General features: G+C 44.4%; 1 protein-coding gene across 1 annotated transcript in view; it reads left to right on the top strand.

The window, feature by feature from the left end:
• Window positions 1-22,336, top strand: part of LOC117351135 (solute carrier family 26 member 6-like) — a 30,278-nt gene extending 7,942 nt beyond the window's left edge. Inside the window, exons 6-20 of the mRNA XM_033925987.1 lie at window positions 2,925-3,077; window positions 3,253-3,335; window positions 5,507-5,654; window positions 6,538-6,651; window positions 7,498-7,575; window positions 8,951-9,046; window positions 10,316-10,422; window positions 12,598-12,667; window positions 13,059-13,151; window positions 14,901-15,029; window positions 15,716-15,784; window positions 15,883-16,074; window positions 20,533-20,587; window positions 20,879-21,015; window positions 21,787-22,336. Of these exons, the coding sequence (XP_033781878.1) occupies window positions 2,925-3,077; window positions 3,253-3,335; window positions 5,507-5,654; window positions 6,538-6,651; window positions 7,498-7,575; window positions 8,951-9,046; window positions 10,316-10,422; window positions 12,598-12,667; window positions 13,059-13,151; window positions 14,901-15,029; window positions 15,716-15,784; window positions 15,883-16,074; window positions 20,533-20,587; window positions 20,879-21,015; window positions 21,787-21,810 (1,548 nt within the window). The 3' untranslated portion in view covers window positions 21,811-22,336. The remainder of the gene's footprint in view (window positions 1-2,924; window positions 3,078-3,252; window positions 3,336-5,506; window positions 5,655-6,537; window positions 6,652-7,497; window positions 7,576-8,950; window positions 9,047-10,315; window positions 10,423-12,597; window positions 12,668-13,058; window positions 13,152-14,900; window positions 15,030-15,715; window positions 15,785-15,882; window positions 16,075-20,532; window positions 20,588-20,878; window positions 21,016-21,786) is intronic.
• Window positions 22,337-23,360: the final 1,024 nt, after the last annotated feature.

The following is a 23,360-nucleotide window of genomic DNA, read 5'->3' as shown; positions in this document are numbered from 1 at the left end:
TAATCTCGTTATAACGGAACCTCGCTTATAGCGGAAGAGGTCCGCTGGTCCCGGCCGTGCGCCATTATAAACCTACAGAAAATCATCGCATATAGCGGACTCGCATTTAACGGACTTTCGGATATAACGGACAACCCATCTGGTCCCCAGAGCCGCTTTTAGCTGTAGTTTTCTTCGGCTATAACGGACATGCAAGCTCCGCCTACAAGGCGTGTGGCATGCCGGTGATATAGTATCGAAATGTAGCCCAGAAGAAAATGACAGATTATTTTTCTTTCCAGTACAGTACGACCTAATGCTTTAGAACATCTTTTAGTGTTCTGGTTTTGCGATCGTTTCGTGCCATACCAATGAGTTTTGTTCTTGATGTTGCCGATACGCTTGTGCAGTGACTGTTGTTCATTGATTGAACGTTGTTTCAAGTTGACCTAAATAAAGTTTTTAAAAGAATGCAACTCTGGATATAGCGGACTCCGGATATAACGGACCGTTTTTCTAGGTCCCTTGAAGTCCGTTATAACGAGATTATACTGTAGAAACAAATACAGGATGGCCTTCATTTACTGTACTTTGCTTCTATTTGAACAGAAATGTAGCAGATGGCAGCAAAAATGATCAAGTGATCCCTCCAGTCTGCCCAGATCTTTTGGCCATCGTTGCTAAGACTATCAAGTTTCAAGTTTCTTTACTTTTGATATACCGTCTATCAAAACAAGTATCTAAATGGTGTACAATATGTCTTAGTATTCCAGTTGAATTTATAGAACCTTGAAAGGGGACGTCGTGAGGCAAAGGATGTTGAACACTCAGCGATGGGTTACTCCAAAGTGTACTATATTGGAGAACAGCAAGGTATCCAACAAATGGACTCGACACTGGCAGTGTTTTGGCAGCCCTGCCTTTGTCAAGAGTTTAAGCTATTCTGTCTTCTTATAAATGCATGTATGGACACAAACGGAAAACGTGTGAACCAAACATGGCACGCTTCCGAGTCTCGAGTGGAAAGATGAGAAGTGAAACTCCATTCAGATAGAGTTGAAGGAGGTCATACATAGCCTCACGCCATCCCCTTTACTGGATTTGTCTTCGCCGTCATTGAGATCCATATCTGGCTCTCTTTTTGAGCGCCTTTATAGAACCTTGGCCATTGGTAAGATCTTTCTCCCTCTCTAAGGGCCATATTCTCAAGGTTGCCTTTAATGCGGTCCGCTAAACCGGTTCTAGCTAGTTTAGTGCGCATGCATTTTAGTGGCGGATTATCAAAATGACTTACTCGAGGCCGTCTTTTCCGAGCTTCCTAGCATTTTCCGATTCGGCCATGCAAATGGACTCATCAGTATGTAAACGAGCGCTCCTACGGATTCTTTGACCTTGCCGGGTGATTCTCCAAGCGCGGCATTGGCTTTTGGCGACCAAAAATCAGCGACTGGTCTGGGGTGACGGTACTGTGAAAAGCGTATCTCTGGGGGGAAGTGTACATAAGCCCGCTTCTTGAGTGCGTGTATTATAGCCGTATCTTATGTTTTTCTGGCTGTGGTTCACGATCAAATTTGACATTAAAAACAAATTACAAGATTGACATGAATTATAGTAGTTTTGGCGGGAGAAAAGGCATGTCTTTTGCGCACTTCTTGAAAGCTGACATTGAAAGCATCTCCCCTCCCTTCCCTTCACTGAATAGCTCTGGCATGGCGATGATTGACACACTGTTCACAGCGTTGCTTGTCCCAGGCATATGCGCACATTTACGCCTCTTTCATGGTGTATTCTGCGCATTTGCCGATCACTGTCACCAGAGATTCGTCTCATGTACATTTAGCGAACTTTCGCTACTCTCTGCCAACCTCATTTGCATGCACGGTTTTATGAGGATGCGCCTTTTTGAAATCGCCAAAATAACGACTTCGACAGTGGCCCATTGGTTTTTACCGCACGGTTTTGAGAATCTAGCCCTAAGTCAGATCTTGAGGTTTCATTTATTTATTCAGTCTTCTATACCATTCTCCCAGGGGACCTCAGAACCTGCCTATCCCAATGGGTTCACAATCTTTCTAATATACCTGGGGCAATGGAGGGATTAAGTCACTTGCCCAGGGTCATAAGGAGCAGAGGGGGTTTGAACCCACAACCTCAGGGCACTGAGGCTGTAGCTTTAACCACTGCACCTTGCTAGAAATCGAAATGTAGTAAAAGTGAGCCAAGTCTAGGACAATCAAGCCATTGTGACATCACTGATGAGGTTGCTTCTTATTGGTGGAATGAGGCATTATGATGTCATAATTCCAGCTCTGAAACTTTTCACATTATTTATCTATTCAGTTTTCTATACCGTTCTCCCAGTGGCTCAGAACTGTTTACATTAATTTATTCAGGTACTCAAGCAGTTTTCCCTGTCTGTGCTGCTGGGCTCACAATCTGTCTAATATACCTGGGGCAATGGGGGACCAAGTGATCTGCCCAGGGTCACAAGGAGCAGCGTGGGTTTGAACCCACAACCCCAGGGTGCTGAGGCTGTAGCTTTAACCACTGCACCACTCTAGAAAAAGTGAGCCAAGTATAGGACAGTCAAGCCACTGTGACATCACTGATGAGGTTGGCTCTTGTCTGTCCTGGTGGGCTCACAATCTATCTAAATGTACCTGGGGCAATGGGGAATTGAGTAACTTGCCCAGGGTCACAAGGAACAGCCTGGGATTTGAACCCACAACCTTAGGGTGCTGAGGCTGTGGCTCTAACCACTGTGCAAAGAAGATGGTTGTACAGGACCCCAGACCCCAACCAACATTTAAGCGCTGCTGAAACCACCAAGGCCATTGCTGTCGAGGTCCCTGTGACCCTGCCACATTCTTAGTTCATTTAGTTTCTGAACTCTAGATATGTGGAATATAATATGTCTTTCATACTTTTGTCTTTGTTTCCTATAGGGCATAATAAGTTTCTTCTCGAAACTGCCAGAAACCAACATTGGCTCGCTCATCAGCAGTGTGGTTGCCCTCGGCCTACTCTTTACAGTGAAGTTCATAAACCAAAAGTTTGCCAACAAGCTGCCGGTTCCCATTCCCATTGAGCTTTTCACGGTAAGAATGGCAAAGCGACGCAGCTTCGAGATTCCTAGTCCACAAATTTCTTAAAACATGATTTACCTTGGAATTGGGTTACCAGATTTTCCGTTTAGAAAATCCGGACTTCTATAATTGTGTTTAAAAATCGGGCCCTGGATTTTTAGGCGATTTGCTTTTTCCTTTGTGACAGATCATCATTTTCACTGGGATATCATATGGAATGAAGCTGAATGAGGTGCTTGGCATTGACATTGTAGGCAACATTCCCACCGGGTGAGTGCCGTTGCTAAGATCTCCCTCAAATTATTCTCTCTCCACCCTATTTCCATGTGAATTTCTCCTGCCTCCTATCTTCAAGTCTCTCAGAATAGAAGCTATCTTTTTTTCATCTTCTTGTGCAACCAAGCTCCTCGCTCGGTGGGAAACTGTCCCAAGGAGAGGCTTCTGGCTTGTTCGATCACTCGTAAGGGGCTATCCACTGAATCTCAGCACTAGCCACTGAACTGAAAACTGGCTATTTTGTGAGTGGTCTAGGTAAGAGAGAGCCGGCCGCAGAAACCGGACATTCAATACCGATGTCTGGACATGACCCAGCACTGAATATCCGGGAATAACACCAGCAGCTAAAAAAATCACTGACTATTTACCCCTCTGTGAAATTTTGATTTACCATAGCTGAGAAGAAGCCCACTAGAGACAGGATTTTACGATGAAATGTTTACCGATCATAGTATGGATTCTTCTTCTTATTTGCATGCTAACTGATCACTTGTACTGAAAGCTGTCCAGATGTATAGCTAAATATAAGAAACACAAAAATTAAAAAGATATATCTTAATTCTGGATTCTGGAATAGCTAAAGCCCATAATAATTGGAATCTAAGACCAGAGAAAAAAAGGCGGATAAAATGCAAGAAAATAATATTTTAAAGATCTAGCTAGAACACCACTTCTTTAGAACTTATCATAACTTAGATATAGCCTGACCCCTGAGGAGGCAGATATCATAACTCCTACCTTCTCTGTTGCCAAAATGTGTGAGAACTGTTCTTAAAGATATACAAAAAGGACACAGTCTTTCCCGATGGTGTTCATATTCATAATAGTTTGTCTTCACATAATGTGTCTGAATTCAAGAAAGCATGGGACAGGCACGTGGGATCTCTTGGGAGAGGAGGAGATTGTGGCTGGTGCAGATGGGCAGACAGGACGGGCCATTTGACCTTTTATCTGCTGTGATGTTTCTAGGTTTCTAGAACCATAAAGCTCTATGATCTCACGATGCAGGTGTTAAGAGCCTTAGCCAATAGGAAGAGGAGGAGCTAGTGGATGCTACGGATGGGCAGACTGGATGGGCCATTTGGCCTTTAGTTTCTATGCACGTGCTATTGGGAAAAGAATGTGAACTCTTTAAGAAGAGTGAACACTCTCTTTCACATTCCTTCTGGAACAAAATTTTTTAAAAATCCCACAAAACTTTCTTCTTCTTATAATTTCTTTATTCATTTTTTCATATTACAACAAGTGTATCAGAAAAATTTATATGATCTTATAAATTCACACTTGATTTACCTTCATGACCACTTTAAGTACAACATATTATATTTATATGCATATTTTATAATGTTCTAAATAATGTGTAATTCATTTAATATGTATGACCAATATAAATAAAATAACCTCCCCCTCCCAATCCCTCCCTACCTATTTCAGAAAATCTAACCTAATCCTTTAAAATTTATTAATTAATTCATATATATTGTGAGATAAATAAAATAATACCCACCCACATCCCCATTTAACAAATATCTTATTATGGGAAAATGTTATTAATCATTACAAAATTCTGCTAATGGCCTCCAAATCTTCTGAAATTGACCAAAGTAACCTTTCTGTGTTGCTATTGTGCGCTCATAGAAACATAGAAACATAGAAATAGACGGCAGATAAGGGCCCACGGCCCATCCAGTCTGCCCACCTTAATGTCCCTCCCCTACCTTTGCCCTGTGAATAGATCCCATGTGCCGATCCCATTTGGCCTTAAAATCAGGCACGCTGCTGGCCTCAATCACCTGTAGTGGAAGACTATTCCAGCGATCAACCACTCTTTCAGTGAAAATCAACCACTCTTTCAGTGGTTGATTTATATATATTTTATATATATGGCAAACTTTCTTTGGCCGCTTATCTCCAACTGTAATTGCGATTCAGCTCCCAGGGAAAGAGCCCAATAGCCTCTTAGTAAATCAACACAGTCCTGTAAACTTTCAGTGTCTCGACTGGAGACTCATCAACATCAGTTAATTGCTGGGTTATTGCACTCTAGTAATTATAAAAGGTCATTTGAGTGCTGATATTAAAGGAAATAATACACTCTGAAGAAAATAGCTCCCCCCCCCCCCCCAGCTAGCTTACATCATTGCATTTTGTTCTTTCGCCTACAGGATGAATGCCCCATTGCCGCCCGACACTAACCTGTTTGGCAAAGTGGTAGGCAGCTCATTTGCCATTGCGGTGGTGGCATATGCTATAACTATCTCTATGGGCAAGATGTTTGCAATGAAACATGGCTACCAAGTGGATAGCAACCAGGTCAGTTGACTCGATGGCCTTTTCTTGTCCCCGCTGCTTCTTACCCTCTGCGCTGAGCTTTCCACAAAGCTACCAAAAATATTATTCGGTCTTTTAGATTTGAGGGATCAAGGGCTGATTAACTCTCCTACTTTCCTGCCCCCCCCCTTCCGACAGTGAATTATAAGTGAAAAATAAGAACAGGAAAGCCATATGCCATTTTCCTTTGTTGCTAGTGCAGATACAGTGCTGAGACCATCTAAATGATTATCTATGTTATTTTATTAGATCAGTGTACTGCAAACTGTGTGCCTCCTGAGATTTCAGTTGTGCCACGAGATGCTGGGGAGGAGGAGAGGTGCGGACGCTGGCTGACTGCCTACAGGACGTGCCTCTCGCGGTGAGAGGCACATCCTGTAGGTGCCAGTGCCTATCCTTCCCTTCCGGCATCCCCTCCTGGCGGCTCAAGGTCCGTATGGAGGGCCTTCACGCATGGTCAGACATCAACGTGTGCTAAATTGGCTAGTGTGACTTAGGGGGTAAGGCCAGTATTGGACAGACTTGCTAAGTCTATGTCCCATATATAGTGATTCGGTGTAGGATGGGCTGGCATGGGCATCGATGGGAACGCCACTAATTTGGAACATGAGGATGTCACTAGCTAGACTTTCTAATCTAGTAGATATCATGCAAACAACGGGATGGTTGGATAGGCTGGAGCGAGCTTGGATGGCAACTTCAGCAATATCAAAGAAGAGACAAGTTAATTTAATCGTGTGTTTTTTTAATGGGTATAACTCATGGGCAGATTGGATGGACCGTCCAGGTCCTTATCTGTCGTCATTCATCATTTACTATGTATTTGAATCAAGATGGCTCTTCAGCGACCTTATTTCTCTCGCAGGAGCTGATCGCGCTGGGGCTCAGTAACTTTGTGGGGAGCTTTTTTCAGTGTTTCGCGATTGGGACGGCCATGTCCAGGTGTCTGGTGCAGGAAAACACCGGAGGAAACAGTCAGGTAATGTACAGTAGGTGCGAGAAATATACTTGCTAATTTTGTTCTGAGCTAGGGCTGTCTCTGTGGTTTTGCCAAGCTCAAAGTCATCAAGTGCTTATTAACACAATTTTATCGACGTCATTACTAAAAATTCCACTGTGGTTTCTCAGTTGGCATGTTACTGCTTGACTGAAATACCAGTAGCCGTTACATTGGTTTTCTTTTAAAACGGTTGCACAAAAGAGTCTCTTTTTGTCCTGTGGTATATAAACTGTTATTCTTCTTCTTCTTCTTCTTTTAACGAGATTGTGGTTCATCACGTTTCAAGTTTAATAAAGTTTTAATCAAATCGCAATTTAAAAAAAAAAAAAATTCACAGCGATGTACAATATAAAATTGGGGAAGACAGACAAAACCATTAAGAACTTTAACATGGACGATCACAACTTATTAGATACGAAAGGGACGCGGGGAGAACTCCAATTGTAACAGGAAAGATAACCATAAAAGCACAAAACACGAGGACAGGAAAAATAATAAGCAGAGCTTCGTAGGAATCCTAACTGTCGAATGCATCTTTATACAGAAAGCTTTTTAATGATCCTCAGTTGTTTTGGCAGTGAATTCCAGGTTTGAGGAGCTATAATTGAAAAGATAGTATCCCTCCGGGTATTAATACATCTTAAAGATGGGATGGACAGGAGAATTTTGTCATCAGATCTCAATGCTCTTGAAGGCACGTAGGGGAATGAGTAATCTCTCTAAGAATAGAGGAGATTTACAAGATAGTACTTTATAAGTTAATAAGGCTATTTTGCCAGTTTCCAATTGCATTCGTTGATTTTCTACTTATGTTTTCTTGTACAGGTTTCTGGGATTATGTCTTCTCTTGTGCTCTTAATAATCATCATTAAGGCTGGAGCGCTCTTTGAATACTTACCCAAAGTATGTATTTCCTGTCTAGCTGAGGTGCTGTTGAACAAGGTTATGCAATAAAATGAGGAGATTTTCAACTCTTTTAGATCTTTTCCCATTTCTGCAGTATTTTCTTCCCAATTCAAAATTTCTGGTTCCAAAACTTCCGTCTCTAAGTTTGACCTCCTCTGGCTTGCTACAAGATGCTTTCAATTTTTAAAGCAATATCCCTAGGGCAGTGATTGATCCGTGCACATGGTTTGCACACAAGCTTGGTAGTGCATCGATCGCTCGGCCAGAATCGGTCAGAGAATTGGCCAACTGTAATCCAGGGGCCCTGGGCATCTGAGCCAATCAGGGCCTTAGGCTCCTCCCCGTGCATCACATGGTGCACCAAGGAGGGAAGGGCCCGTTATTTTCCATGTGTGAGCATTGGAGCTAGAGGGAACATGCTTCCCTCCAGCTCCCAACATGTACCGAAGGTACCGGGGGGGAGGGGGTTCAGGGGAGCATCCAGTGGCAGCAGGAAGTGAGCATCACTCCTGCTTTTTTTTTTTTTTCGGGAGGAAGGGGGAGGGTAGGGGATGATTGGGGAGGTTGATGGTGTAGGGGGTCCAGGACTGGGTGGGGGTATGGCACATGGGAGGGGGGGTCACAGTTCCGGTTTGTGGGGGAGGGGGGTCATTCGGGAGGGCCATCATTAGTGGTGGGGGACTTTGAAAAAAAAAATGCCATTGAAAAAAAAATATGAAAAAACCCAGGCAGTTTTTCAAAATATTTTTATTGATTTCATAGTTATAAAATAGAAAATATACAACAAAGGCTTCCGAGGAAGCCTAACAAGAAAAACCAAGTGACAGCTCCCTTCAGTACATCATATCACAATAAGAAATATTATCGATACTCAAGGATAGAATGTTTTGGGTTTTTTTGCATAGCCAAGCGATGTTAGTGCATCAATCACTTGGCTACTTTGCATGGGGTTTTAGCTAATTTGCATGGCCGGATCGGAAAATGGGCGATCGAGGAGAAAAACACGCGATGAGCTGTTTTGTGCATTGAGTCGGTTAAAAGCGACCATCGCTAAAGCTGTGAAAACAGTTGCAACGACGATCACTGACTTTAATGCATCCAACCCTTAGATTCCCAGAAAGATGCAGCTTCCATTATTTAATTTGCATAATAATGAGGTGGTTTGCTTGCATTTGCATGCTTAACATTTCATTATTATGTACATTGCAATAAAATAATATGCGATACGGTAAAATAATGGACACTTTCAACATGCAAAAACTGTGCATTATTTCCCTTAACACAAAATATAATGACCCCTTAAAGGGCTAATCCATGCTTACAAATTGGAATTACATGCTTGCTAAGTCTTATCATTTCAAATGTCTTTCAGGCAATCTTGGCTTCTGTTGTTATTGTCAATCTGCATGGCATGTATAAGCAGTTTGGTGACCTTTCTCTTCTGTGGAGAACCAACAAAATAGATCTGGTAAGGAGGATCTGGGGGCTTGGGGGAGGGTGTCTGAATAGTCTGGGGAACCTCTAAATTCAAAATGGAATGGAATGTTTCTTAAATATAGCAGGGGGGGATTCATCAATCTACTGCTTAGTCCTGGGATAAACAGCATAAAATCTGTTTTACTACTTGATCTAGCTGGGACCTGGGTTGGCCACTGTTGGAAACAGGATACTTGGCTTGACGGACCTTCTGTCTGTCCTAGTACAGCAATTCATATGTTCTTATATGAGCCAAGTATAGGACAATTGAGCCATGGTGACATCACTGATGAAGTTGGCTCTTAGACATTGGTGGAATGAGGCATTATGACATCACAATCTCAGCTCTGGAATGTTGCTCCTCTTTGGGGTTCTGCCAGGTACTTGGGACCTGGGTTGGCCACTGTTCGAAACAGGATACTGGGTATGACAGACCTTCTGTCTGTCCCAGTACAGCAATTCATATGTTCTTATGTGAGCCAAGTATAGGACAATTGAGCCATGGTGACATCACTGATGAAGTTGGCTCTTAGACATTGGTGGAATGAGGCATTATGACATCACAGTATCAGTTTTGGAATGTTGCTCCTCTTTGAGTTTCTGCCAGGTCCTGGGGACCTGAGTTAGCCACAGTTGGAGACAGGATGCTGGGCTTGATGGGCCTTTGGTCAGTCCCAGTATAGCAATTCTTATGGTCTCATTGGATAAAACGGAATTCTGCTAAAATAGCAGAATTTGTAAAATATCCTGTCTAAATCTCTCCCCACCCTCCCATGCCCCAACATGTACTTCTCTGTTCAGGTGAGCTAAACAATGCCAGAACAAACATGAATCATTACAGGTATTAAGAGACAATGAATTCTTTTGTTCCCATGCCTATCTGTTATATTAATGCAAGATCACAGAATGTATCTGTGAATTCTGGTCAATCAATCAGAGCAGCAGAGCTGAGTCTTTCTTCCTTTGAGGGAAGAAATCACAGCAGCTATTAGTGTAGATCAGGGTTGTAGCCGTTCAGGCCTCAAGGGCCACAACCAAACCAGCTTTTCAGGATTCCCTAATAAACTATGCATGAGATTGATTTGTGTACAGTGCATACAATAAGGTCTATTTCATACATATTCAATAGGGTTCTCCGAAAATCTGGCCTCTTAGGGGCACCCGAGGCCTGAACTCCTGCAACCCCCTTCCCCCTCCCCCTCATTATCCAGCTGTTTTACATATGGCCTTCCAACACATGTCTCTCATTTTTGGTTTTCAGCTGATATGGGCGGTGACCTTCGTGGCGACTCTTCTGCTGAATCTGGATCTCGGCCTGGCTGTGTCGGTCGTCTTTGCCTTGTTTACGGTTATTGTCCGAACGCAGCTGTGCGTTGGTTCCAAACATTAGGGAGGGATGTACTCGAGGGATTTTTCTCATTTGCTGTTCACGAGGATAAAGGTTTAGCGCATCTGCCCCTGAATTTGGGAGTGCGTCTTGGAGCTGAACACGCTGACCTGGGAGTTAAAATCAAAACAATGGGTGACTCGCTGGGAAGTTATTGAATAATCCTTGCTTGCTGCAGAAGGACCCACACCTAGAAGACTGTGCTGGGAACAGTGGCTTAATAAGGGGAGGGGGCGGCCTTGGTGAGGGCACAGACACCCACCCCTTCTTCCCCCCCCCCCCACTGCCACACATGCGTGCCACTTCCCTTCCCCCTGTAATGTTCTTGGCGCCAGTGACAAACCCGTGCCAGCGTCAGCTCTTCCTCTGACATCACTTCCTGGACCCGCACCTAGGACATGACGGAAGAGGAAGAGCCAACGCTGGCGTGACACCAGCTCAGGGGTTGCCGTTCACTCCAGGAAAGTTACGGAGGTACGGGGAAGGGAATGGCGCACGTAGGGCAGGAGAGGGTGAGGAAGGAGCATGTGGAGGTGGTGGGGTGGTGGGCGGAGAAGAGGGTGGGGGAAGGACACCTCTCACCCTCCCTGTGCCACTGGCTGTGAATTCATGAATATGAAAACAGCTGCCATTTATTCCTCATACAATCCTAGGGGGGGGGTGGGGGAGCCCTGCTGCAACCAAGAGAACACCAGTTTGTCATTATGTCTGGATGGATAGTCTGGGGGAGCAGCGGTCAATGTGGACATACAACGTGGGATGAGGGGTTGGCAGTTGTTAACATCTTTTTTCCCTATGGGGCTGCCATGGTGGGAGGAAGACTGGCTGGCTTGAAATTGATAAAACCCGAAAGACTGTGCATATGGATGTTCTGAAAGATGATTTATTAATCTAATCTAATCTTCATTTTATAGACCGAATCTACTCCCTAAGGAGCTCGACTTAGTTTACAGTTCGTTAAAAAAATGAAACATAACAAATAAAAACTGTGAGATAAAACCAGAAATTGGTTAGATTAGATGGATGGAAAAAGTTTTAAAAAAAGTATGTTGAATGATAAAAAAAACACAAGGCTGCGGATGTGGATTGTTCGCTCTTCACAATAAAAACATCAAAATAAAAGTCGGACCCTACACGTTTCGTGTTTCGTCAAAACCCCCTTACTCGGGGGTCCAGATAATATAGGGTACCCATATAAAAGTATGAGCTAAAAACAACGTGTGTGTCTTTGAGCAGAAAAACGAAAATGTCTTGAGAGTGGTGCATATTCAGACTTCTAATTGTATTTTTTTGTTTTTATTGTGAAGAGCGAACAATGAATCATCTTTTGGAACATCCACATCCACACTCTTTTGGGTTGTTTTTGTTGTTTTTTTTTTTTTTAAATCATTGGATTGTTTTTACTGTGCAACTTTGGGTCTTCTTTTTGTCTTGATGTTGGCTCGATAATGACACAGAACAAAGCACATTGTTGGGGGGGCGTTTCCCAAATTACTTTTAAAAGGCAGCACATTTCAAATGTCTTAAGAATGTCACTTTGTGGGAAAAGGCATCCAAATGATCAGCAATTTACTGTATTTCATGGGGAGCAAATAGTTGCCAGTTCCAGCAGACGCTTTCTCCACAGGACACGAGCGTTAGAGAGTACTGAGCGTGGTTTTCGAAGAGAGTTCTTCCCAAATTGCTCTCTTTCGCTTGGCTTGCAATACACGCTGGCTTCCGCAGTACACTTCTAGTAAAGTTAAGTACAGTGGTGCCTCGCATAAAGAACGCCTCGCACAGCGAACGCTGCACACAACGAACTTCATGTCATGATTCATACAACGAACTTCGTTTCACACAACGAAGTCGCCCGAGCTTCCACGATCGCTGCCGATGTATTGCATCCTTCCGCGCAGGCGCTGCAGGCAGTCGTTAGTCACTGCGCTTAACGCGTTTCACATAACGAACTTTTCGCATAACAAACTTGCTCCTGGAACGAATTAAGTTCGTTGTGTGAGGCACCACTGTAATTGCATTTTCGGGGGAAGGTGTGTATAGTTTGGGGTGTAAAACAGCAAGAGTACTTGGCATTTTCAAGATCATATCCTTGTTCAGTAACAATGCTTCCTTTATTGTGGAAAAGCAAAAACTCTACTTCTCTCTCTCTTCGATAGACCCCACTATTCAATCTTGGGGCAAGTTTCTGAAACAGATATCTACAGAGACCTTGAAGATTTCGACCAGGTAAAGTAGGACCTGAAGACTGTGGCTTTCTCATGTCTACCCGGCTATTAATTTTGATAGAATTTTCCTCCAGGAGCTTGTCTAGATTTGCTTTGAACCTTCCTATGTTAGTTGCCTTGACCACCAGTACAAACTGTTTTCAATCTTCTGGTTGTCTACTTCTTGGAGCATCGTACTGGGCAACATTGGAGCTCTCAGAACAGACTTAAAAGATCTCAATCTGTATACTTTGGAGGAAAAGCGGGAGAGGGGAGATAGGAAAGAGACGTTTAAATACTTACATGGCATAAATGCACCTGAGTCGAGTCTCTTTCATTTGAAAGGAAGTTCTGTAATGATAGGATGAAGTTAAGAGGTGATAGTAATCTGGATTCCTTTCTTGAATTTCCAGGTCAAAGAAGTATCCGGAATAAAGATATTCCGCTCGCCTTGCACAGTATACTTTGCCAATGCTGAGCTGTATGCAGAGTCCCTGAAAGCGAAGGTAAGTGATTCAGTGCATCAAGTAGTGAGCCAAATGCAGGAAATCGGCCTAAGTTTCCAATGATGCACAGAGCTTCTTTGTAGTAGGTGATGGCAGAAAAAGACCAATTGGCCCATTCAGTCTACCCAGCTGCCAGCCGAGATATGCTTTCAATGAAATTTAATCTGGAATGCCTAATTATAGGGGATCTTTTACTAAGGCGCTAACCGATTTAGCATGTGCTACATCGGTTAGCTTGCCTTAGTAAAAGGACTCCATAGATCAGGGCTGCCCAAGTCCAATCCTCGAGATCTACTGGCAAGCCAGGTTTTCAGGATATCCACAATGAATATGCATGAGAGAGATTTGCCTGCACTGCCTTCTTGGTATGCAAATCTCTCTCATGCATGTTCATTGTGGATGTCTTGAAAACCTGGCCTGCCAGTAGATCTCGAGGCCCGGACTTGGCCAGCCCTGCCACAGATTATACAGTTCTCGTGCATAAATATTCAAGAAAAGGCAAGTCATTCCCTCTTGCATTTTTACCTAATGGCAGAGGCTCTGTCCAAGCATCATCAACCCCCTCTTTCCTTTTGTCCAGCATCCCCTTCTCTCCTCTCACAGTGCTCAACATTGCTCCTTTCTGCTTCTCTCCTTTTTCTATTTTAGGGCCAGCAAACAAGCATCTTCTTTGCTCCCTTTCCACAACGCCCAATGCCTTCTTTTTCTCCACCCTCCCACCGCGTCCCTCATTCTTCCTATGATCCACAGCACACCAACACTCCACCCTCACTCACCTAGCACTGCCTTACCGAGCAACCTCTCTTTCTAACCTCTACTCCTCCGTACCCTGCCGCTCTCTCCACCCGCCCAGCATCCTCTCTGGCTCCAGCCCCCCCATATCTACCCAGCATCCATTCCTCCTTTTCCCCACCCTCCTTCTGACGGGAGCAGATCCAGGCTTCCTGCTCTCTTTGCTTGCTGGTGGGATGTTGATGGATCTGACTATCCTTCTGGCTGATCTCGTGATAAAGAAGAACGGCAGTCCAAAGGTGCCAACCCATTAATTTCAACAATGCTCGTCATGAAATGCTTCAAAAATGGGCAGAATGGGTCTACATCACTTAGCACACAACTGTCAGGGAGCAAACATGTGGGCAGAACACGGAAGAGTAACCAAACGCACACAACTTATAGATCACTATCCGTTGAGCAAATTGTATAGTGTGCTTTGCCACGCCCACTTACAGCAAACTATGATACGTAGGCACGCTTAACTTTTGGTACACCAATGCAGCTTTGCATATATATTCTATAATGGCTTAGGTGCATCCTTACGCCATTATAGAACTAGTTCTACAGTTCCCCATTGATGGGGCAGAGGATGTTATCAGGGTACCAGAACCCCTTAATTCCTAGGTCAGGATGTGGCACAAGAGCTCAGAGGTTCTCAGTGGTTCTCAGTATCAAATTTTAGTGAGCTAACTCTACACGCAGACTAACCTGATCTAAAGCAGGAGAGTGTGGTACAGTGGCAAACCCATGTTGCTCCTTGTGACCCTGGACAAGTCACTTAATTCCCCCCATTGCCCCAGGTACATTAGATAGATTGTGAACCCACCAGGACAGACGGAGAGCACTTGAATAAATGCACGTAAACCGTTCTGAGCTCCCCTGGAGAACCTTTAGGGAAATAATACCAGCCTTTGAAGATGAGGAACAACACATTAACCTAATTGGGAGCTCTCATATAGTTTCTGTTGTTTCCAGATTGGCATCGATGTTGACAGACTCATTGGGAAGAAGAAGAAAGCTATGACTCGGCAAAAAAGGAAAGACGAGAAAGATAGGAAAAAGGGGAACCAAATCCCTAGAGATGAGAACTTGAAGAAAGATAAAGCAAGCTTTTTCTTCTTATCTTCAAACTTAGCTTTTTGGTGGTAATTTTAGGCGCTAAGAATATGCTCGCATTGTAGGCATTTATACACCAAAGATACCTCTTTTAAAATGCCAACTTGAATGAAAATACACATACGTGGGTATGCACAGGGAAGGAGTGTGGGTAGTAGGGTTACTAGACATCCGGGAAAACCCAGACATGTCCTCTTCTTAGAGGACTGTCTGGGTTTCCGGATGGACTTTACAGAAACCCAGCAGTTTGTCCAGGTTTTGGAAAGCCCCGAGCTCCGGCTGAGTCTGGAAGGCCTTCAACAAGCATGTGAGGATGATATCACACACATCTGTGCATGCTGGAGGCTCTCCAGACACAGTCTGAAGGTCGGGAAAAAGAGTTGAGGCTCTTTCAGGCGGGGTTGGAGGCTGGATGGGGTGGGGCTGGAGGAGGAATGAGGCGGGGCTGGAAGCAGAATGGGACGTGGCTGAGAAAGAATGGGGCGGGGCCATGCGTCCGGGTTTGTCTCTCTTTAAATCTGTTAACCCTAGTGGGTGGAGTGCGGGCTGAGTGTGAACTTACACGCATAGATGATAAAATTATTTAATTTACGTGCATAATTGCCCTTGATTAGAAGTCTTCTATAAAAATTTGGTGTAGATTTCACCTCTGCTCCTTTTGCTGAAATTAACAGGTAACAGGAAGCGACAACAATGGTTTTCTGGATGTGGAGAAGGCTGATCCAAAGGAGATAGCGACCGAGGTATGAAATGGTTATGGCAGAATGAGGAACCAGCAAAGATGCAAGGTAACACGATGAACTCAGACCTTTCAAAGCTCACTTCTAGGGATGTTTTTCAGGAAAATGACTCCAGGCTGGCAGAGGTCGCAGACAAAGAAGTTTTGGAAACTCAAACAAACACCACCCAGAAGACCTCCAAAGAATCCACCCTGGAATCGTTCGGTCTAAGAAAGCCGGCCTTCCACTCGCTGATACTGGACTTCTCTGCTTCCAGTTTTGTGGATACTGTCTGCATAAAGGTTTTGAAAAATGTAAGGAACGATGTGAGCCAAACCAGCAAAAGGTGGCACTGGAACATGTTTTGCAATGCCGATATACTGGAAACAAGTGACGTAGCACTTTGAGGGGAATTCTGTAATGGGAAGCTGTCTCGGTGGTGTGCGCAGATCCGCGGGAGGCCTTTTCTGCTTGCTCTGGGTCCTTTTCTAATCCTCAGACGATTCCAGAAAGCGTGTACTTATGTGTGGGGCAGAAGAGGGGAGTGACGAGAAAAGACAAGACAGTAAATGATTTAAAGAGCAACCGGCCGGATAACTATTAATGCGACATTGAGAGAGAGCAGACAGATTGTCAAAAAAGGGATTTATAATCTTTTTTTCCCCCATCTTTAGTTAGCCAAATCAGGTCAACAAGGTTCAGGTTGTAGTTTAAATCTAGTTGATGATGCCTGTCACAAATTGTGGGCTGTCATGTCTTTCTCAAATGTGTATACAGAGTCCTCAGCTTTCTGTATCCCCCCTGAAGCCCTTCCTCTGCCTTCCACTAGCCTGGCCTCTTACCTGCACCCCCCCTTCCCCCAACATAGCCTCTCTTTCTCTCTCCAGGCCCCACAATGGGCCACCCCAGAGTTGGGGTCCTCACATAGAAGGTTACCAGATTTTAGTCATGTAAATTCCAGACCCATGGCCACACCTCCAGGCCTCCCCAGCCCCCAAGCCCCACCCCGTCAACCTGTTCTCTTGTTAGGGAGCCGCGTCGGGAGGTCATCTGCGCATGCGCAGGTATAAACACAATGATGTCGCAAGCATGTGCATTTGCGGGTGATGTCACCATGTGGTGTCCGCACACATGCAGACGCCCTCCCAATGCAGCTCCCGAGCTGGAAGCTTTTCAAAACCCGGACAAATTGCCAGATTTTGAAAAGCTAGAGGGCATGTCTGGGTAAATTCGGATGTCTGGTATCCCTACTCACATACCTCTTCTAGCATAGCAATTTCAAAACTTTGGGCAGCCGGCAGCATTAGCGACATGATCCTGCTGCCGTTGGCTGGCCATGGAAATCTTCACTCTGCAACACTTCCTATTCCCCAGTAATAGTACTGCTACTAATCATTTTTAAGACTGCAGTGGGTTTTTTTGACCTTAGTCCAACATTGGTTGGCTAGAAATCATTCTCTGTAAGATCCAAAATGGCGTTTTATAGAGCAAAATTGGATCTTTTATCTAAATTCAGCCAAATGGACTAAATCAAGAGATAGAATGGATGTCATTAATTTAAATGGCCGGGTGTTCTGAGCTCTGATAGGTGGTATAGAGTCAGGTGATGGATCCTTTTAAATTCATGTCAAAAAAACCCACCGCTGCCATTTTTTGACTTTAGAGTTATGCCCCCAAAGCCATCTCTATATAGCAACTTTCTATTCTAGCGTAGGTGGAACTTGCAGAGAAGCAGCTTCCGGGGCAGGCCGGCGGCTTACCTCATTGCTACTACCAGCTGCCTAAAGATTCAATTTCAGCGGCTGGGCCCAGGGAAGAGGTAGGAGGGGGAGTCGGAAGCTAGAGAGGTCATGAGGGGAAGCAGTGTTGGAGGGAGGGGAGAGGCTGGATGGATGGAGGGAGGGAGGGAGGGAGGAGGGCTGGAGAAGCATTTTGGGATGAAGAGAGAGTTAGAACAAAAGAGCATGGAGTAGGGTAGTACTGGATGGAAGGGGAGAGACAGAAACAGCAGGAGAGGCGATTGGAAGGAAAGAGAGGGGCACCCGTGGAGGGGGGGGAGGCAAGGGGTTGGGGGTTGGAAGGGGAGTGAAAAGAAAGAAAGAGGCACCCACAGGAGAGGGGGTTTGAAAGGAGGGAGAGAGAGAGAAGCATGAATGGGGCAGGCTGGTTAGAGGGAGGGAGTGAGAGAGAAACATAGAAACATAGAAACATAGAAATAGACGGCAGATAAGGGCCCACGGCCCATCTAGTCTGCCCACCTTAATGTCCCTCCCCTACCTTTGCCCTGTGAATAGATCCCATGTGCCGATCCCATTTGGCCTTAAAATCAGGCACGCTGCTGGCCTCAATCACCTGTAGTGGAAGACTATTCCAGCGATCAACCACTCTTTCGGTGAAAAAGAATTTCCTGGTGTCACCTCGTAGTTTCCCGCCCCTGATTTTCAACGGATGCCCTCTTGTTGTCGTGGGACCCTTGAAAAAGAAGATATCTTCCTCCACCTCGATGCGGCCCGTAAGATACTTGAACGTCTCGATCATGTCCCCCCTCTCTCTGCGCTCCTCGAGCGAGTATAGCTGTAATTTGTCAAGCCGTTTTTCGTATGGTAGATCTTTGAGTCCCGAGACCATCCGGGTGGCCATTCTTTGCACCGACTCCAGTCTCAGCACATCCTTGCGATAATGCGGCCTCCAGAATTGCACACAGTATTCCAGGTGGGGCCTCACCATGGATCTATACAATGGCATAATGACTTCCGCCTTACGACTGACGAAACCCCTTCGTATGCAGCCCATGATTTGTCTTGCCTTGGACGAAGCCTGCTCCACTTGATTGGCAGACTTCATGTCCTCACTGACGATTACCCCCAAGTCTCGTTCTGCTACCGTTTTTGCTAGGATCTCGCCATTAAGGGTATAAGACTTGCATGGATTCTGGCTGCCCAGGTGCATAACTTTGCATTTTTTGGCATTGAAGTTGAGTTGCCATGTCCTAGACCATCGCTCCAGTAGGAGTAGGTCGTGCATCATGTTGTCGGGCACTGAATCTTCGTCTGTTGTGCATTTGCCCACTACATTACTAAGTTTGGCGTCATCGGCGAATAATGTTATTTTACCTCGAAGCCCTTCTGCCAAGTCTCTTATAAAGATGTTGAATAGGATTGGGCCCAAGACTGAGCCCTGTGGTACTCCACTAATCACCTCCATCATTTCGGAGGGGGTGCCGTTCACTACCACCCTTTGGAGCCTACCTCCAAGCCAGCTCCCAACCCATTTCGTCAATGTGTTACCTAATCCTATAGAACTCATCTTGCTCAGTAACCTGCGGTGTGGTACGCTATCGAATGCTTTGCTAAAGTCCAGGTACACGATGTCCAGGGACTCCCCAATATCCAGCTTCCCCGTTACCCAATCAAAGAAGCTGATCAGGTTGGATTGGCAGGATCTCCCCTTAGTAAATCCATGTTGTCGGGGATCCCGTAGATTCTCCTCATCCAGGATCTTATCTAATTGGTGTTTGATTAGAGTTTCCATTAGTTTGCTCACTATCGATGTTAGACTCACTGGTCTGTAGTTTGCTGTCTCCATCTTTGAGCCTTTCTTGTAGAGTGGAATGACGTTAGCCGTCCTCCAGTCCAACGGGACGCTGCCTGTACTAAGGGAGAGGTTGAAGAGCGCGGACAGTGGCTCCGCCAAGACATCACTCAGCTCCCTAAGCACCCTGGGGTGCAGGTTGTCCGGCCCCATTGCTTTGTTAACCTTGAGCTTTGACAGCTCAACGTAGACATTGCTGGGCGTAAACTCAAAGTTACTAAACGGGTCAACTGAGCCAACCCTTGTCTGTAGCTGAGGGCTGAGCCCTGGCGCTTCTCGGGTGAAGACTGAGCAGAAGTATTCATTTAATAGTTGGGCTTTTTCCGAATCCTTTTCCACATAGTCTCCGTCTGGTTTCCTAAGACGTACAATCCCGCCTGAGTTTTTTCTTCTATCACTGATATACCTGAAGAAGGATTTATCTCCCTTCTGGATGTTCTTTGCTAGAGACTCCTCCATGAGGAATTTAGCCTCCCTGACTGCTGTTTTGACGGCTTTTGATTTGGCCAGGTAGTCTGCTCTAGAGTCCTGCTTCCCTGATTGTTTGTAAGAGATGAATGCTTTTTTCTTCTCCTTGATCAGGTCTGAGATCTCCGCAGTAAACCACTGAGAGAGAGAGAGAGAGAGAGAGAGCAAGAGGGAAACACTAAAAGGGTACACAGGATGGGAAGGGGAGTGTGAGTGGAGCTGTGGGTGGAGTGTGGGCGGGGTCATGTGTCCTCATTTTTTTGTTTTCCCAAATATGGTAATCCTACCCAAGTCCATCTTAATAATGGCGTTTGGACTTTTCTTTTAGGAAATGATTCAAACCTTTTTTTTTTTTTTTTTTAAACCCTGCTAAGCTATCTCCTGTCACCACTTTCTCTGTCAACGAATTCCAGAGTTTAATTATACATTGAGTGATGAAATATTTTCCCAGGTTTGTTTTTAAATCTGCTACTTAGTAACTTCATTGAATGTCCCCTAGTCCAAGTGTTTTTGGAAAGAGTAAACAGGTGATTCACTCCACTCAGTATTTTATAGACCTCTATCACATCTCCCCTGAACTGTCTCTTCTCCAGGCTGAAGAGCCCTATCCACTTTAGCCTTTCTTCATAGGGGTCATCCCTTCCCCTATGTCATTTTCATCAGTAACATAATGTACTATAAAGACTCTATTAAAGAGAAATATTTTGTTTCAGATTTTCCGAGATTTCTCTGAGATCGAAGTCAATGTTTACCTTGCTGGTTGTCAGAGTAAGTAATCCGCATATAAGCAGACTTCACTCCGAAGAATTTTCGCTTATGGAGTGGATCTTGGCAAAATGGACATGCGTGTGGCTTGCTGTTTAACATGTGTTAAGAATGTGATCATTTTTGTCGATCAGATAAATTGGTAGACTTACGCAATCCACTTCCTTGCCAAAAATGACTTGAGGAAAGAGAATATATTAATCAAACACAATGTACCTACCTGGTTTATCCAGCTTTCTGACCTTCCAAGATTTGGGAATTCATTCATTGTTTGTTCTTTTTTTTTGGTCATAGCTCATGTGGTCAAACAGTTGGAGGAAGGCAACTTTTTCGGCAAAACCATCACCAAGGCTCAACTCTTTGCCTCTGTCCACGATGCTGTCACGTACCTCTCGAAGGAACATGACCAGGAAACAAGGGAGGGAATCTTAGTAAGCACTCCTTTACTTAATTACGGGGTTCTATAAAAGGTGCATCTCGGCACAAGCAGCATCACGAATGCGCTGCCTGCGTTGGTGTCGGCATCATTCCTGAATCTGCTGCAGGAGAAGTGTAGGAGTCTAGGCCACTGGAAATACCGCTCAGTGAAATCAAATGAAGCTGCAACTGCGTTCTTAAGTATGAGCCATGCTTAAGTTGGGCATCTGTAACTCAGGGACTGCCTGTATACCGCTAAATCTTTTAGAATCTCCAAAGCAGTTGTTCATCTGTCCCACTCCTCTTTTTTTAAATGTTTTTCCCATATCGCCAAGCATTCCACCCACATCAGCACACTCCCTCTTATTTCCTTACTCCCTAAAGCTACCTCCTCTTCCCCGTCCCCTGAGATCCTTCTGGCAAGTCGCTTATTTGCTTCCAACACTCTCTGATGTGTGACTCTTGATCTCCCGTATCTGCTGGAATTGTTGCCAGAGTTGCTTTTAATACTTCCAGTCTGGTTTTGCTTTCTACCTCGTGTTTTGCAGCTCACATTGGTATAATCTCATTCATTAGACTTAAACATTCTCCGTCACTAGACGGACCCAGCTGCCAGGGAGTTAATTACAAAAGCCTGGTTCATCAAGCCCAGTAGCATGTTCTCATGGTGACCAATCCAGGTCACTAGTTCCTGGCCAAAACCCAAGGAGTAGCATCTTAGTTCTATTTGACTTATGTATAAAAGTATAAATAGATGTTTCTTTCTTTTAAAATCTCATTTTCAGAATTTCTTAGAAACAAAACTATAACCTATGGAAACATCAACAGTCCCCCAAGCCCGGGGGCTGAAACTACTGCTCTAGGTGAAGGCTTTCAAATATTTACCCCGTGGAGCTTCTGGATGTTACTACTGTGAGACCGTTGTACCCTGAAACTGCAGAACTATTCTGGATGTACCCTCTGGACTACCAAAGTGATATTTCCCATTCTTAACTCTTCACTTTCAAGATCCCGCACTTCCAACAACGAAGGGACTGCACGAATTGGAACAGATGAATCCCATCAGGATGCTGCCGGTCGCCAGTATCTGAAGAAGATCTCAAAAACATACAGTATGAACGTGAACATGCCAAGCTGGGTCAACTCGATGGTCCATTAAGATTAGGGGGAAAAACCATGTTTAAACAAAGGTCTCAAATTCTAAATTCTCTAAAATCCTTAATATAAGCAACTTGGGATAATAAAATGGACAGAAGGTAGAAGAAATACTACCACACATTACCCAATTGGCAAAAGCCCCCTGTAACCCAGCTGTAAGTGATCACGACCTTAAATTATATATCAATCTGTTGGTTTGGGGTCATCTCCTCACATTTGACAGCTGGAACAGCAGGGAGGCAGGAGGTGATGCTTTTCTGTTGTTGTATCAGTGTGCGCCATAGACACAGTGTGATGTTATGTGTCTTGTGCCTTTTGCAGGCACATCTTACGGGTGGTGTCCACTCCATGATATCATCGTAGGTGATTGGACTTTGCCCTTTTGTTGAAGTTTAGGCAAACCACAAGAATGTCTTTGATATCATCTTCAGATATCCCCCACCAAGTAATCCAGCACTGCATAAACAATAGTCTTTGCCCAAGCTTATGTGCATGCCTCCATAATAAGCCAAATGAGCCACTTGATAAACAGTTCTGCAGGGTCACAGCCAGTATCCTTTTCAGATACAAGGCAGGCACAAGTTGTTCAACCCAGAGCATAGACCAGTCAGATGACATCACAGGCCAGCACCACAGGTTGTGATACATTGGTTGTACTGGGGCAGGGGCTTTACCCCCTAAAGTAGTATGGTGGTAAGTGCCTTAAAGAAAAACTGACAGCAGCTTGAACAAAATTCTTTTACATGAGGAATTTGGGGGCAACCTGTGGTGATAGTGTTTGCTCTGAATAACTACATGAACAGGTTACCTACTCCTCAGCTCTTACTTCCATCTCTGGAGGAGGACAAGGAAATAATTACCAGACACAAAAGTGTAGTTTAAACATTCAAGGCCTTTGAAGTTCTTGACGTTCTACCAAATGGTAGAATACCAACCAAGAATCTCAATGAATGAATTACAAGTGACAGGCCACTTTGTTGGGTTTATGACATCATTACAGGAAATAATTAAACATATGTAGTTGGTACATCTTCCAATTGAATTACAATTGCTTAATTAAGGTCCATTGATAAACTGCATACTCGAGCAATGTTCTATTGGTTAGTTTCAAGTCACATGGTTTCTTGTCACCCTATTTCATTAGTACTTTTCCCTCTCAACAATAATGACTTAGTTAGATGTGTTGTAATTCAGTGCATTG

Source organism: Geotrypetes seraphini, chromosome 17, assembly GCF_902459505.1.
Source record: "Geotrypetes seraphini chromosome 17, aGeoSer1.1, whole genome shotgun sequence".
In the NCBI taxonomy this organism is placed as follows: Eukaryota; Metazoa; Chordata; class Amphibia; order Gymnophiona; family Dermophiidae; genus Geotrypetes; species Geotrypetes seraphini.
Note: the sequence above shows the minus strand (reverse complement) of the source record. Positions and strands in the feature narration are given on the sequence as shown.